Source organism: Primulina tabacum, chromosome 12 (genome assembly GCF_025594145.1).
Source record: "Primulina tabacum isolate GXHZ01 chromosome 12, ASM2559414v2, whole genome shotgun sequence".
NCBI classification, from domain to species: domain Eukaryota; kingdom Viridiplantae; phylum Streptophyta; class Magnoliopsida; order Lamiales; family Gesneriaceae; genus Primulina; species Primulina tabacum.
In genome coordinates, this window is record NC_134561.1 from 21,477,108 (window position 1) to 21,494,014 (window position 16,907).

General features: G+C 38.5%; 1 protein-coding gene across 3 annotated transcripts; it reads right to left on the reverse strand.

Moving 5' to 3' along the window:
- Nucleotides 1-2,753: 2,753 nt before the first annotated feature.
- LOC142520940 (uncharacterized) lies at nt 2,754-16,535 on the reverse strand. 3 transcript variants are annotated; one of them, XR_012814034.1, is made up of 3 exons: nt 11,408-11,681; nt 10,938-11,025; nt 2,754-2,930 (listed from the first exon to the last, which is right to left on the reverse strand). XR_012814034.1 is itself a non-coding variant. In XM_075624101.1 (2 exons), exon 1 carries the CDS (start codon nt 16,533-16,535, stop codon nt 15,864-15,866), a length of 672 nt encoding a protein of 223 aa, XP_075480216.1. In that variant the 3' UTR covers nt 2,754-2,930; nt 15,304-15,863. The 3 variants fall into 3 exon arrangements, 1 of the variants encoding a protein (XP_075480216.1); XR_012814035.1 differs by having other exon boundaries at nt 10,938-11,004; nt 11,364-11,681; XM_075624101.1 differs by lacking the exons at nt 10,938-11,025; nt 11,408-11,681 and adding an exon at nt 15,304-16,535.
- Between the last annotated feature and the right edge of the window lie 372 nt (nt 16,536-16,907).

Sequence of the window (16,907 nt, forward strand, 5' to 3'; positions counted from 1 at the left end):
ATCCAATGACTCGTACTGAAGAACATGAGATGGATTAGAAAGGTACTTACGTAGCATAGAAACATGAAATACGTTGTGAACTCGATCCAAGTCCGGTGGTAATGCAAGACGATAGGCTCGGTCTCCAATCTTATCTAGAATCTCAAATGGCCCAATGTATCGAGGACTTAACTTACCTTTTTTGCCAAATCGCATAACTCCCTTGAGAGAAGCTATCTTAATAAATACATGATCACCAAACTCGAATGCTAAAGGTCGTCGTCGAACATCGGCGTAACTCTTCTGTCGAGACTGAGAAGTCCTCATTCTTTCTTGGATCAATGCTACAAAATATGCTGTTTGTTGAACCAACTCTGGGCCCAACTTCTTCCTTTTACCTACCTCTTCCCAAAACCTAAGAGATCGGCACTTTCTTCCATATAAAGCTTCATAAGGTGCCATGCCTATAGAAGACTGGTAGCTGTTATTATAGGTGAACTACACCAAAGACAACTTGGAATCCCAACTTCCCGGGAAATCAATCGTACAAGCTCTTAGCATATCTTCAAGAATTTGGATAACCCGTTCTGATTGACCGTCGCTTTGAAGATGGTAGGAGGTACTAAAAGCCAATTTCGTTTCCAAGGCTCTGTGCAAACTCTTCTAGAACTCAGATGTAAACCTTGGATCACGATTTGAAACTATCGATACTGGTATTTCATGAAGTCTCACAATTTCCTGAATATAAGCCTCGGCATATTGATTCATAAAATACGTCGTCTTGACAGGAAGAAAATGAGGATTTGGTCAATCGATCCACAATCACCCAAATAGAATTGAAGCTTTTTTGAGTTCTTGGCAACCCAACAACAAAACCCATGGTTATGTTCTCCCACTTCCATTGCGGTACATGCAAGGATTGTAACAAACCCGCTGGTGTCTGGTGCTCAATCTTAATCTTCTGACAGGTTAGACATTCAAAAACAAATAACATGATATCTTTCTTCATACCTGGCCACCAGTAAAGACGTCGAAGATCTTGGTACATCCTGGTACTACCGGGATCTACCGAATATGACGCTGTATGAGCTTCAAGAAGTACATCTTTTCGAATGTCATCACCCATAGGAACACATATCTTACCTCGAAAGGTCAATAAACAATCACGATTCAACCCAAACTCCGAAACTCCTGTTAGATCACTTCTCCTCTTCAATTCTAATAATTGATTGTCAGACTATTGTCCCTTCAAAATTCGATCAAACGAAGTTGAGTAAAGAACTAATGCAGATAATCGAGCCACTATACCTGGAGATACCAAATTGATCTGATTTCTTTGCAAATCCAGCAACAAAGGTTTATAATCATAGAACCCAATAAAGAACTCGACTTGCGACTCAAAGCATCAGCAACCACATTAGCTTTGCCAGGATGATAGCTAATGGTGCAATCATAGTCCTTCACAAGTTCCAACCACCTCCGCTGCCGCATATTTAATTCTTTCTGCGAAAACAAATAACTCAAACTTTTATGATCCGTAAATATTTCACATTTCTCACCATATAGATAATGCCGCCAAATCTTTAAAGCAAAATCCACAGCCGTCAACTCCAAATCATGAGTGGGATAATTTTTCTCGTATTCCTTCAACTGACGAGAAGCATATGCTATCACTTTCTCACTCTGCATCAATACGGCAGCTAACCCCTGCTTTGAAGCATCTGTATATACAACAAAATCTTCAGTACCACAAGGAAGTACTAAAACAGGGGCATAAGTCAACTTATGTTTCAATGTTTGAAATGCTTGTTGGCATTCTATGGTCCATTCAAATATGGTAGCCTTTCGTGTCAAACTCGTCAATGGCAATGATATCTTCGAAAAATCCGCTATGAATCTTCTGTAATACCCTGCCAAACCAAGAAAACTTCTTACCTCTGACACTGTCTTTGGAATGGACCATTGCTTACTTGTCCCTTGCCCACAAGCTTGAAAAGCTTGCCTCCTTAATTGTTCTCAATCTCTTGTTCATCATGCTCAGCAAGTAAGGCCCTCTCAACAATGTCTTGGTAGGTGATCACCTTTGACATATGAACATCTCTTCGAATCTCTGACTTCAAACCACGAAGGAAGTGTTCTCCCTTATCTTTATCGTTTTAAGCAATAAAATGAACAAAAACACATCCTTCTTTGAACTTCAAAATGTACTCAGCAACAGACATAGCATCTTGCTTCAATTCAAGAAATTCCTTCACCTTCTTGGCCTTGACCTCTCTTGAAAAATATTTGGCGAAGAATATTTCCTTGAACTTGTCCCACTTTAATTCTCGAACATTAACTGTAACCTTGGTGGCTTCCCACAAGATACGAGCCGCTTTGACCAACATAAACACAGCACAACTTACCTTGTCTTGGTCGGTAAACTTCAAGTAATCGAATATGGCATCCAGCGATTTGATCCATTCAAGAGCCACTAATGGATCAGGGCCACCAATAAAATCAGGAGGGTTCATACGTCTGAAACGATCATATGCTGTGAGGGCCCGTTATCCTAATCACGATTTATTAACATGCAATCTTGATTAATCAGTAAACAGCAGAAAAGTGAATTAAAAATTTGCGTTTGGGCCTATAAAAATTTTGGCATGACCTTCCCGTAAATAGGACATACCAGAAAATCAAATACTCAAAATAAACAACATGTGCCCTCAATAAACACAACAGCTTACACACGTGCCAGCCATACACGATCATGACATATACAAACCAAAATATCATAGAGCCGACAAGGCTCGATAATACCATAATACAATCCTCCAAATATATACATATAGTATCTGGGAGACAGCAACACCACGCAGTACCTAAATACAACTAAACCTACTCTCAAGGAGCTCTGGTACTTCCTGAGGCTTCCTCTCGAGCGCCTGAGGTCGAACCACCTGTACCACCTGTCATGTCCACACACAAAAGACACGACAGCCCCCTCTCGGGGGTCAGCAACCCCAGTTCGAGACATCAAGAAACCACGATATATGACATAGAAATACAATGATGCCATGCATTGTCACGCCCCGTGCCCAAAGCGTCTATGACATCTGGCATTGTTTAAAAATTACTTGAAAACAATTAAGCCTCGTATCAAAATGCCAAAAACAAGTCTTTTTCATAAATAAAACATTGTCTTTACATTGACAATAGAATAAAAATACATCAGAGTTGCAAATGCGGAAACCGAACAAAAGGAAAATAAAGTCTTGATTTCTTGTATCTTGCTCATCGGCTACCATCCCCAGAAGGCTTCTTGTTCCTCATCATTCATTTAATTTTCATTTTAATCTGAAATTTGTAAGGGGTGCGTGTTTTGGGAAACACTCAGCAAGTGGGGGTCGATCGATTTTCCAATGATACATATAGAACTTAATCTTTAAAACATTTCTTTAACAAAATTTCAAATCTTATTACTTTTAACTCATCATAACAGAAACAAAAAAAATATGAGACAGAGGTTATCAGACGATTCAGAGCAATTCAGAAACAGATCAGAACAATTCAGAACAGAACAGATCGGAACAGACAGAACACTGTTACTCATCTCATTTCCATGGTCAAATTGTCCCCAATATGTTAGTCCTCTAAGGGGTGAGGCCAGAACACGGTTTTATACCCACCGATGGGGGCCAGACAGAACATTGTTTTATACCCACCAATGGGGGCCAGAACAGAACATGGTTTTATACTCACCAATGGGGGCCAGACAGAATTACAATTCTCGTCCCATTTCAAATTCGAATCGTAACAGTGCAATACAGAATTCAGAGTTTACCAGATAGAACGTATCAGAGTTTTCAGATATCAGAGTTTCAGACAGATTCAGCGGAACCAAAGAATCTCGCAGCATAAAAAAGAACACATAATCGATCGAAATTTTAAAATAAAACATGCTGATTTTTCGAAAATAAGGACACACCAACATGTATGTCATGTTATTGATATCAAGGTTTAAAAATACAAACGAATTACATAACAAAAGCCCACTTACTCTTGTAGATTTTTGAACGAAGCTTTCTTTTGAAAATTCGACATCACTTCGGCGCGACTTTAGCCATTGCATTCTTCACTTAGACACCACTTCGACGTAAGATTTCCGCAATCGACTATACAAAAATTCCTTCCTTCCTCCTTGCTAGCCTAGGCCGAAAACTTGGAGATTTTGGTGGAGGGGAGTGGCCGAAACTTTGAGAGTGAAGGGGAGAGGGAACCGAAATTTCTTGCTTGCTTTTGGAGTGTCTTTCTTTCAACCTAGATGTGTTATTTATAGGCCAACTCAAGACTCTTCACATAGCCCTTGGCCGAAATCTTGGCCTCCAAGAATAGCCATAATTGTAGTCCAAACTTCCAAGATTAGTCATGAATGTGGTTCAAAATCTCATGCACTCCTTAAATGTGACCTTGATTTTCTAAAGAGTCATTTCCTGCATCATCAATATGTCCTAACCCTTAGCTTCTCCCGCAGCTCCTTCATGGGTTAACGCAAAGGTTATTTCTTGCATACTTAATTTGTCCAAGCCTTTAGCTCATCTTTTAGCTCCCTTTCTGGTCTTGTTAGGACAAGCTTGGTTGAGCTGCTTTGAACTGAAAGATCGATCTCATGAGCTAGGGGTTTACTCCCCAAGAATGAATGAACTTCCTTGAGCTGAGGGTTTTAGCTTTTGAGCTGAGGGTTTCTTTTCCAAGAATCTTTGAGCTTCCTTGACCTGAGTGTTTTAGCTTGTGAGCTGAGGGTTTCCTCTTCCGAGCGACGTACCCTCAATTGTCAAAGTTTTGCATTGCCTCGGCTTCTTTCCGAGCTACTTTCCGAGCTTTTTGAGGTGCTTTGCTTCGAGAAATCCGGGTTCTCACATCCCACCCTCCTTATTGGAAGTTTCGTCCTCGAAACTTTAGTTAGCTAGATCTTTAAAGAGGTGAGGGTACCGAGTGCGCATACGTTCTTCGAATTCCCAAGTTGCTTCTCGTTCCATATGATTTGACAATTGTATCTTGACATATGGAATTGTTTGGCATCTCAGCACTTGGTTTTTGGTGTCCACTTTTCGAATAGAGACTTCTTCATATTTCATTTCCTCGTTAACATTTCCTTTGTTTAGTAGCGGTTCAACTTCAAGAATTCTACATGGATATGAGACATACTTCCTTAGCTGTGTGACGTGGAAGACGTTGTCAATCCTTGACATGCCTGGTGGTAAAGCCCGCTGATAAGCTAGGTTCCCATTTTTCTCAGTATTTCGAAGGGTCCGACATATCTTGGAGTTATCTTTCTAGATTTGTTGAATCGAACCACTCCTTTTATAGGGGAAACTTTATCGTAAGCTTTCTCACCGATTTCAAACTCCAACGGTTTTCACTTTAAATCAGCCCAGCTCTTTTGTCGATCATGAGCTGCCTTGCGTTTTTCCTTGATAATAGCTACTTTATCAACAATTCAAGTACCATGATAGCTTTTTTTCTGATTTCAATACTTCCATGATAATTATTGTTATCGGCAAATTCAATCAAGGGGGTGTTTATTTAATTCCTCCGAGGTCCATGGCACACGCCCTAAAATATCTTCAATAGTTCGATCTACCATCTTTGCCTCATGTTTAATTTCTTTTGTGTGAACAGTATTTGAGGCTTTGATGATCGATAAATTTCACACATTTGCCACCAAAGAAATTGATTCTCTGGATCTTTGGCTCAAATATAATTGTGGCTAATTCACTATCATGTGTTGGATAATTTTTTCTCACATGATTTTAATTTCATCGTTGCATAGGCAATTACTTGCCCTCTTGAATGAGAACACATCACAATCCTCTTTTGATGCATCATTATAAATTGTGAAATTCTTGCCTTCTTCGGGAAGTACTAATACTAGCGTAGAAACGAGTTTCTTTTTCCAGATCTAAAAACTCTTCTCACATTCTTCACTTTAATTGAATTTAGAGTTCTTCTGAGTGAGCTTGGTGAGCGGAAGAAAATCCTTCAACACATTTTCTTAATAGCCAACTAATCCCAAAAACTTCAAATTTCTATTCCAGTATTCGATCAAGGCCAGTCTATGATTGCCTCCACCTTATTGGTGATCCACTGTAAGCCCATTTCATAGATTATGTGATATTTTTTAATCAAAATTCACATTTCTTAAATTTAGTATTTAGTTATTTTCCTCTGAGCATCGGTAGAGCAAGACGAAGATCTTCCTTGCGGTCTTACTAACTTGTTGAATATGCAAGAATGTCATCAATAAATGCTACCACAAACTTGTCAAGAAATTTTCTTGAACACTCTGTTCATGAGTTCTATGAATGTTGCTGGAGCATTGGTTCAGGCCAAAAGGTATTATCGTGAACTCATAGTGTCCATACCCTTTACTTTTTAAGGCTTTTTTAGAAATATTCTCTGCCTTGGCCTTCAATTGTGGTAGTCTGACCTTAGATAGAGCTTCGAAAAGATCTTAGCTCCTTTTAAATAATAGAAAAGGTCATCTATTCTTGAAAGATGACATTTGTTCTTGATCCTATTGAGTTCTTTGTAGATCGACACACTATCTTGTGCTTTCACCATTCTTTTGTGTCAATAAGACTGAAGCTCCCCAAGGAGAGGCACTTAGCCTGATTTGTTTTTGACTAACAAATCTTGGAATTGATCTTTTAGCTTCTTGAGTTCAACTGAAGCCATTTGCTAGGGTTCCTTAGATTTTAGTGTAGCACGGACTATCAAGTTACTTTCGAATTCTACATCACAATCTGAGATAACTCAAAGTAACCCTTCTGAAGCTTGCTACCACAGGAATATTTTATATCTTGAGCTTAATTCCTTCTTTTGCTTCTCTCATTATTGCCAGTTAGACTTCTTCGCCATACTCCATGCCTTTCTAGATCTGAGAAGCAAAAAGGAAGGATTTATGTTCCTCATACTTGCCATGAATTATGATTTATTCTTGGATTGGAATTTGGCATTCTTACCCCGACCATTTACCATTGCATGATTCTTGTCCTACCAACCAATTCTCATAATGACGTTGAAATTTACCATAGTACACTAAATAAAATCGGCACTGAATATATGCGTATCCATACTTATTTTATTCTATCTTAAAATTATCACGATTAATATCTGAAAACTTAAAACCAATATAGAATCTTAGAACATAACTTCTTATCAGCCTATTGACCTAAGTCCCAATAACCTAGTTAAAATTTCTTTCAACCTTGTACGGAAGAAACTAATTCCTCAAACAATTTTTCTTTTACTAAATTTGTCTTTAATCAAAACTATGAGCCTAACATGCCTTAATACAAACAATTTTTTGTTGGATGTCTTTCTCCACAAATCTTTCCCCTATTTTTCTTTTTACTATAAGAAGAGTCAGAACCTATTATGCATGCTACATTTCCCTCGATGTCCACCAATATCTCATAACTCTCTTTATTTACCTAAAGTAATGACCTTAATTTCTTAACTTAAGTTATTGTTTCTTACCTCTATTAAATATTACAAAATCTTACATATTTAAATTTATCACTTAATATCCCAAATTTAAATGTCCATACCGTTAATTATTGACATAAAAATCAAATTTTGCATCTGAATATCAAAATTTATATAATTCTTATCTCATATTTTTACTATCCCCGAATCAAACATTTCATCTTAAGTCGGAAGCTTATCTTCGATAAGTAAATTCCCAAATGTAAATCAACTTATATCAGAGTATTTGTATTCCCAAAAATATAAGTCAAATTATCTCTGATAGGTATGTTCCCAAAAATATAATTCAACTTATCTCTGTAATTCTCAAAGAAATGTTACACTTCTTTCTTATCGTATCATATAACCATAATACCAGTCTAGCCTACCTTATCATCTCTTCATCATAACTGTTCTTTTTTCCACTACTTCCATAGGTGCTTCTTCTTCTTCTTCTTCTTCTTCTTCTTCTATGTTTTCCATGACAAGGTGCATATAGTTATGTTGTTCTTGCATTCTATCCATATCACCATGAAGCTTAGAGATGTAACGTTCTTGCTTGCTAGAAAGGTCTTCATGTTGATAAAGAGGGCGGTGAGCAAGATCCTTCTCAGTTTCAATCTTTACTATCAAATTTCGATTAGGGGTCGTATCACGTGAGATGGGTTACAAAGTGTTAGGGTGAGCTGACTCTTTGATCTATCAAGGCGATAGGTGAGACGTTGTATATCAATTTGAAGTAGGTTCTTGATCTTTACGAGTTCTTGTTCTCTTGTTTTTCTATAGCGAGTTGATCCTTTAGGGTTGCAATCTCTCGTGTTTGGGTTTCAATGGTATGTTGACGCTTGCGAAGGATGGATTGAGCACGAGCACGAAGGCATCCGTTGAGGTAAAATTTCAGAATCGAATAAAAAATAGAAAGGCACAAACAATGTTGTCGTGGGATTTTCGATACTAAGAATTTGCGGAACGATTGAAGGAAATAGATTTCGAATTTCTCAAAAGAATTTTGGAAAGAATGAGAGTTTGTTTCAGATTGTACTAGGCTTTTGCCAAAATTTGACTTCTTCAAATTTTGTCTGTCAAAATCCCAGCGGGATTATGAATCTGGCGGCTCTGATACCACTTAAATGTCACGCCCCGTGTCCGAAGCGTCTATGACATCCGACATTGTTTAACAATTACTTGAAAACAATTAAGCCTCGTATCGAAATACCAAAAACCAGTCTTTTTCATAAATAAAACATTGTCTTTACATTGACAATAGAATAAAAATACATCAGAGTTGCAAATGCGAAAACTGAACAAAAGGAAAATAAAGTCTTGATTTCTTGTATCTTGCTCATCGGCTACCATCCCCAGAAGGCTTCTTGTTCCTCATCATTCAGTTGCTTTTCATTTTAGTCTGAAATTTGTAAGGGGTGAGTGTTTTGGGAAACACTCAGCAAGTGGGGGTCGATCGATTTTCCAATGATACATATAGAACTTAATCTTTAAAACATTTCTTTTACAAACTTTCAAATCTTATTACTTTTAACTCATCATAACAGAAACGAAACAAATATGAGACAGAGGTTATCAGACGATTCAGAGCAATTCAGAAACAGATCAGAACAATTCAGAACAGAACAGATCGGAACAGACAGAACACTATTACTCATCTCATTTCCATGGTCAAATTGTCCCCCATATGTTAGTCCTCTAAGGGGTGAGGCCAGAACACAGTTTTATACCCACCGATGGGGGCCAGACAGAACATGGTTTTATACCCACCGATGGGGGCCAAAACAGAACATGGTTTTATACCCACCAATGAGGGCCAGACAGAATTACAATTCTTCTCGTCCCATTTCAAATTCGAATCGTAACAGTGCAACACAGAATTAAGAGTTTACCAGACAGAACGTATCAGAATTTTCAGATATCAGAGTTTCAGACGGATTCAGTGGAACCAAAGAATTTCGAAGCGTAGAAAAGAACACATAATCGATCGAAAATTTAAAATAAAACATGCTGATTTTTCGAAAATAAGGACACACCAACATGTATGTCATGTTATTGATATCAAGGTTTAAAAATACAAACGAAGTACATAACAAAAGCCCACTTACTCTTGTAGATTTTTGAACGAAGCTTTCTTTTGAAAATTCGACATCACTTCGGCGCGACTTTAGCCATTGCATTCTTCACTTAGACAACACTTCGACGTAAGATTTCCGCAATCGACTATACAAAAATTCCTTCCTTCCTCCTTGCTAGCCTAGGCCGAAAACTTGGAGATTTTGGTGGAGGGGAGTGGCCGAAACTTTGAGAGTGAAGGGGAGAGGGAATCGAAATTTCTTGCTTGCTTTTGGAGTGTCTTTCTTTCAACCTAGATGTGTTATTTATAAGCCAACTCAAGGCTCTTCACATAGCCCTTAACCGAAATCTTGGCCTCCAAGAATGGCCATAATTCTAGTCCAAACTTCCAAGATTAGTCATGAATGTGGTTCAAAATCTCATGCACTCCTTAAATGTGACCTTGATTTTCTAAAGAGTCATTTCCTACATCATCAATATGTCCTAACCCTTAGCTTCTCCTGCAGCTCCTTCATGGGTTAACGCAAAGGTTATTTCTTGCATACTTAATTTGTCCAAGCCTTTAGCTCATCTTTTAGCTCCCTTTTTGGTCTTGTTAGGACAAGCTTGGTTGAGCTGCTTTGAGCTGAAAGATCGAGCTCATGAGCTAGGGGTTTACACCCCAAGAATGAATGAACTTCCTTGAGCTGAGGGTTTTAGCTTTTGAGCTGAGGGTTTCTTTTCCATGAATCTTGGATCTTCCTTGACCTGAGGGTTTTAGCTTGTGAGCTGAGGGTTTCCTCTTCCGAGCGACGTACCCTCAATTCTCAAAGTTTTGCATTGCCTCGGCTTCTTTTTGAGCTACTTTCCGAGCTTTTTGAGGTGCTTTCCTTCGAAAAATCCGGGTTCTCACATGCATGAATGCAATGCATGAATAGGTGCAAGATATCAGGATATCAAGAGTCAAATGATCGATATCAACAATCATACATATATGCTCGAGCTGGTCCACGACTCAGCGGACCGTGCCTGGGATATGGCCCAGCCTCGAAGCCAGCAACTACCTAAGCCGGACCGAATCAAGGTAGCCAAACATCTCCAGGACACCATTTCATATCATATATATAACGGATCTCAACCGAAATATAACTGGATCTCAATTACAGATAGGCTCAATATAATATGTTCAGTGGTATTGATGTGTCTAACTAAAATAAAATGTGTGTAAACAAAAGAAATATTTTATTTTATTTTGCACATCAATTACCAACTGATAATATGCAAGTCAGCATATAATATCACATAAATCAGCAAATAGCAAATAAATCATACACATGATCATCAGATGCCTCTGCCAGACATCATGAAAATAACTGATCTCTACGTACCTCAACTAATTTACCAGTAATTTAAATCCTCAAGAAAGTCCTGGAATTGCCAACTCAGACAAATCACCTGAATATTAATTTAAATGATCTTATTATCATATAAAAATTTCATAACCATTTAAATTCACTAAAAATCCAATTTCAACAATTTAGGCATTTTAAATTCCTAAAATTCCAATAGTCGACTAAAATGCCTAAAATTAATCATTTCAATTTTAATTCTTCGTAAAGCATCGAACTAGCTGATACTCGATTTATAGCCTCACTAATTCGATAATATCTACTTAAATATTCTGAAAATCGCTAACAAATTTCTAAAATTTAATCGATACCTCGATTCAACTCACAGTTTGTACCTACATCCAAAAATATAATCAATATCAATACTGATATCAAATTTAACTAAAAATGGAGAAACCCTTAAACAATTTCTGGAACCATAGTTTATACCTCAATATATATACCAAAACGAAGCTTATGACCCAGAGAACAAAAGCCCTCAATCAATTTCCGAACTCCGGCGACGTACGGCGAAGATTCAACGAAGAAACGGGCGAGGAGTTTCCAACGGGTTTTTCAGAATCTCGATTTTTCCTATCAAAAGTGGTATCAATGGAAAGCTTACGTCAAGAGCTTTCCAACCGTATATTTACTTGAATTTTTCGGCGACCGGTCCAGCCACAATCAACGGTCAAAAGTGGCGAAAATGGGTTGAAAGTTTCGAACAGCAAGTTACGGGAGAATGGCGCGGTTTCCAACGAGGAATTCAGGATGATGATGGATTATCATTTCACATATAATATATATATATATATATAATTATCGCCAAATAACATATAATTAAATCGGGTCATTACATTTCTCCCCCTCTAACAAAAGATTTCGTCCTCGAAATCGAAACACACAACACACCTTATATACAACCTAGTCACACATCTACCACTGATAGTACATAGGAAAGTCAGAGTACATGGAATAATTTGTGACAATATCAAACAAGTGAGGCCATTCTTGACGCATTTTAGCCTCCAATTCCCATGTAGCCTCTTCAGTCTCATGTCTACTCCACTGTACCATAACCAGTGGAATCGTCTTATTTCGAAGTTTCTTATCCTTTCGATTAAGAATCTGTATAGGATACTCAACATAGCTAAGAGAACAGTCCAACTCCACATCCTCGGGTCTCAGAGCATGAGATGGATCCGGCTCATACTTCCGCAGCATAGATACATGAAACACATCATGTATAGCAGACAAACTCTGCGGCAAGTCCAATCTATAAGCCAATATGCCGATCCTCTCAACAATAGTGTACGGTCCAATATAACGTGGAGCTAACTTCACTTTTCGCTCAAATCTCATCGTTCCAGGAAATGGTGACACTTTCAAGAAAACTTGATCGCCAACCTGAAATTCTAAAGGCCTACGTCTTTTATTTGCGTAGCTAGCTTGACGATCCTGAGATGCTTTCATCCTTTTTCTAATCAAATTTATCTTTTCATTCATTTCTTCAACGAACTCAGGTTGTGCCAATGGTTTTTCTCCAACTTCATTCCAACATACAGGCGATCGACATCTTCTACTATACAAAGCTTCGAATGGTGACATCCCAATAGTTGTTTGAAAACTATTATTGTAGGAGAATTCGACCAATGGTAAAGATTCTTTCCAGTTTCCACCAAAATCCATGACCACAGATCGTAACATATCTTCCAAAGTTTGTATAGTCCTCTCTGTCTGACCATCTGTTTGGGGATGATAAGCTGTACTTATTGCCAACTTAGTACCCAAAGCATTCTGAAGACTACTCCAAAACATGGAAGCAAATCTAGGATCTCGGTCAGATACAATAGATACTGGAACTCCATGTAATCGAATAACATTATCCACATATAACCGTGCCATTTTATTATAAGCATAAGTACGATCATATGGAATAAAGTGTGCTGATTTGGACAATCTATCGACTATCACCCAGATTGCATCACAACCTCTGTTTGATCTGGGCAAGTGAGTCACGAAATCCATTGCAATATGTTCCCAGTTCCATTTTGTTATTTCTAAACTCTGTAACATACCTCCAGGTTTCATTCTCTCGGCTTTAACCTGCTGGCATGTCAAACATTTCGCTACAAATTCAGAAATATCTCTCTTCATCGCATCCCACCAGAAATATGGCTTTAGTATGTGGTACATTCTATGAGTACCAGGATGAACACTATGACGACTGCAATGCGCCTCTTGAAGCAATGCTTCTCTCAATCCTGTGACATTTGGTACCACTAACCTGTTATTCATTCGTAAACAACCATCTGATGAGATATATTGTATTTATCTGGGTTACCAGACAAAAGCAAGTCTTTCGATTTCTGAACTTGTGGATCATTCTTTTGAGCTTTCTTGATCTTCCAAATAATCTTCGGCTCAAATTGTAAAGCAGAAACAATAAAATGATTGCCTTTCGGCTGAAAAATCCAACCAGAAGTACATAAATCATCATAATTTTGACAAACATGGGTAGATGCTACCATAACATCCTTATACTTCCGGCTTAATGCATCTGCAACCTGATTCATTTTTGCTGGCCGATAATGTATTTCACAGTCAAAATCTTTCAGTAAATCTAACCATCGTCTTTGTCTCATATTCAGTTCTGATTGAGTAAACAGATATTTCAAACTCTTATGATCTGAGTAGATAATAAACTGCTCACCGTATAGATAATGTCGCCAAACTTTTAAAGCAAAAACAATGGCTGCTAGTTCAAGATCATGAACTGGATATTGGGATTCGTGTGTTTTCAATTGCCTTGAAGCATAGGCAATAACTTTTCCATGTTGCATTAAAACACATCCCAAACCTCTTGATGATGCATCAGTACAAACCACAAATCCACCTGATCCAGATGGCAATGCCAACACTGGTGCTGTTGTCAGCTTCTCTTTCAATGTAAGAAAACTATTCTCACATTTATCTGACCAAATAAATCTGGCATCTTTCTTAGTCAGTTGGGTAATAGGTCTGGCAATCTACGAAAATCCTTCAATGAATCGTCTATAATACCTTGTCAATCCCATAAAACTTCGAATCTCCGGTATATTGGTTGGTCTAGCCCAATTCAGGACTGCTTCAACTTTACTCGGATCGACAGATATACCTTGGGCTGATATCACGTGACCCAAAAATATCACGCTATCCATCCAAACTTCACACTTCGACAACTTAGCATACAATTGAGAATCTCGAAGTGTTTGAAGAACCAATCGTAAATGCTCTTTATGTTCCTGCTTTGATCTCAAATACACCAGTATATCATCAATAAAGACAATAACAAATTTATCCAGAAAATTTCTGAATACTCTATTCATCAGATCCATAAACACTGCTGGTGCATTTGTTAAACCAAATGGCATTACTAGAAATTCATAATGCCCATATCTAGTTCTAAAAGCTGTTTTAGGAACATCCTCTTCTCTAACCCGAAGTTGATGGTATCCGGATCGAAGATCAATCTTCAAATAAACAGAATTTCCTTGAAGCTGATCAAAAAAGTCATCAATTCTAGGCAGATGGTATTTATTTTTACCAGTGACTCGATTGAGCTGCCTATAATCGATGCACATTCTCATGGAACCATCTTTCTTCTTTACGAACAGTACAGGTGCTCCCCAAGGTGACATACTAGGGTGTATATAACCTTTTTCGAGTAAATCCTGTAACTGCTCTTTCAATTCTTTTAGTTCTGCAGGAGCCATTCTGTACGGTGCTCTAGAGATCGGCGCAGTACCCGGCATCAAGTCGATGCTAAAATCAATTTCTCTCTGCGGTGGAAAGCCTGGTATTTCTTCAGGAAAGACATCGGGAAATTCTTTCGCTACTGGGATATCAGATAATTTCGGTTCTTTCTTGGTAGCATCCACAGCATAAACCATATATCCCTCATTTCCTAAAGATAATAATCTAAACATTTCCATCGCTGAGACTAACGGTATCTTAGCCTGTGATCCTTGACCATAAAAATTCCATTTGCTACCATAGTATGGCCTAAATCGTACTACACCATGAAAACAATCTACAGTGGCTCGATAACTAGACTGTGTGTCCATACCAATGATACAATCAAAATCATGCATCGGTAATACAATCAAGCTTGTGATCATAATGCTATCATCGAAATGCAACACACAATCTAACACAATTTGCCTAGATGGAATAAATCGACCAGCTGGCGTAGACACAGATACAGTTTCATGAAATGGTGTAGTCCAAAGTTCATATTCATCAACATAATCGGATGCAATGAATGAATGAGATGCTCCAGTATCAAATAAAACTCGTGCAATATGATCGTAAATAAGGCAAGTACCTGCGATCACCCCGCCTGGAGCCTCTCTAGCCTGATCCTCGGTCAAAGCATATACTCGGGCTTGTTGAGGACCCTGGAAAGACTGTGGCACAGTACCCCTGACCTGTGGGTAACTAGACTGCTGGTAGGACGGTGCAGGAGTAAATGGTCGCTGAGATGAGCCACCTGGAAAACTACCTCTGGCATAAGGCAACTGCTGTGGCTGCATCTGTCCCTGTGCACGGCTCGGACAAACTCTGGCAAATTCCCTGACTGACCACAAGTATGACATGAACCCAATACTCCACTACACTGTGCAGTAGAATGTCTTCCTCTACATCGATCACAGTAAATCACGGGGTACTGTCCACCTGTCACACTTTGTGAACTGCCCGAACTAGAGGAACTGGACTAATATTTCTTTTTAAACTGTTTTCCTTTTGGTTTGAATTGTTTTTGTTTCTGTTGGTATGACTGTTGAGATGGAAAAGATGGTGTACCTGCTGAAAAAAATGAACCACAAGTAGGCATTTGTGGAGCCTGTGGTTGTCTACCCCTTTTCAATCCAGCTTCAATTCCAATCACCTTATCCAGAGCTTCGGCATAAGTTGTAGGCGATCCAGCCATAACCGTAACATGTATTTGGTAGTCCAGTCCTTCCAAAATTTTGAAATTTTTCCTTTTTCGCTGACAGCCACATGTGGTACATAAGTGAGAAGAGCAGAAAGTTGTCGAGCATATTCCTCAACAGACATATTGCCCTGAACTAGTCGATGAAATTCTGATTCTCTGGCTGAGTAGTAGGATGGTGGAGCATATTCTTGGAGAAATTTAGTACGGAACACCTCCCAAGTAATCTGACTACCTGTTTGCTGCAGTACATTTGTAGTAGCCTCCCACCAACGCTGTGCACGATCCCGTAGTTGGAGAACTGCCATAGTTAACCTTCTATCAGAACCATAATGTACTGTGTTGAACTGGAATTCCATGTGTTTCAACCATCCTTCTGCTCGATCACTGCCTTCATTTCCAAAGAATTTAGCAGGATGCATATTCTGAAATCGAGCTACAGCCAATTCCATTTCATCAACTCGGTGAACTAACTGTTCTACCTCTGCATCAACTTTAGCGGCTATCTCTGCAGCAGGACGCCCACGCCTACCTCGAGGAACTCTATCATTTCCTCCGATATTCTGTGCCCCGAACTCCTGAACCACTTCTTTTCCTTTCCCTTTATTTCCTCTAGTTGTCATTCTACAGAATTTAAGGTTAAATTCCCAAAATATTCAATAACCTCAATATAATCCAAAGCACCGAAATAAAACTCAAATGTATAGTCTACATGTCATATCCCTAAGATACTAACATGTAATTCATGCCAGGCAAGAGCAATTAATTTCAAATAATCAAACACATGCGCACAAATTTCTTGTGCCTAAACTCGAGTGTACTAACTCTAGTACGAGCGTATCCCAGTCTACGCTCTGATACCAACTGTGAGGGCCCGTTATCCTAATCACGATTTATTAACATGAAATCTTGATTAATCAGTAAACAGCAGAAAAATGAATTAAAAATTTGCGTTTGGGCCTATAAAAATTTCGGCATGACCTTCCCGTAAATAG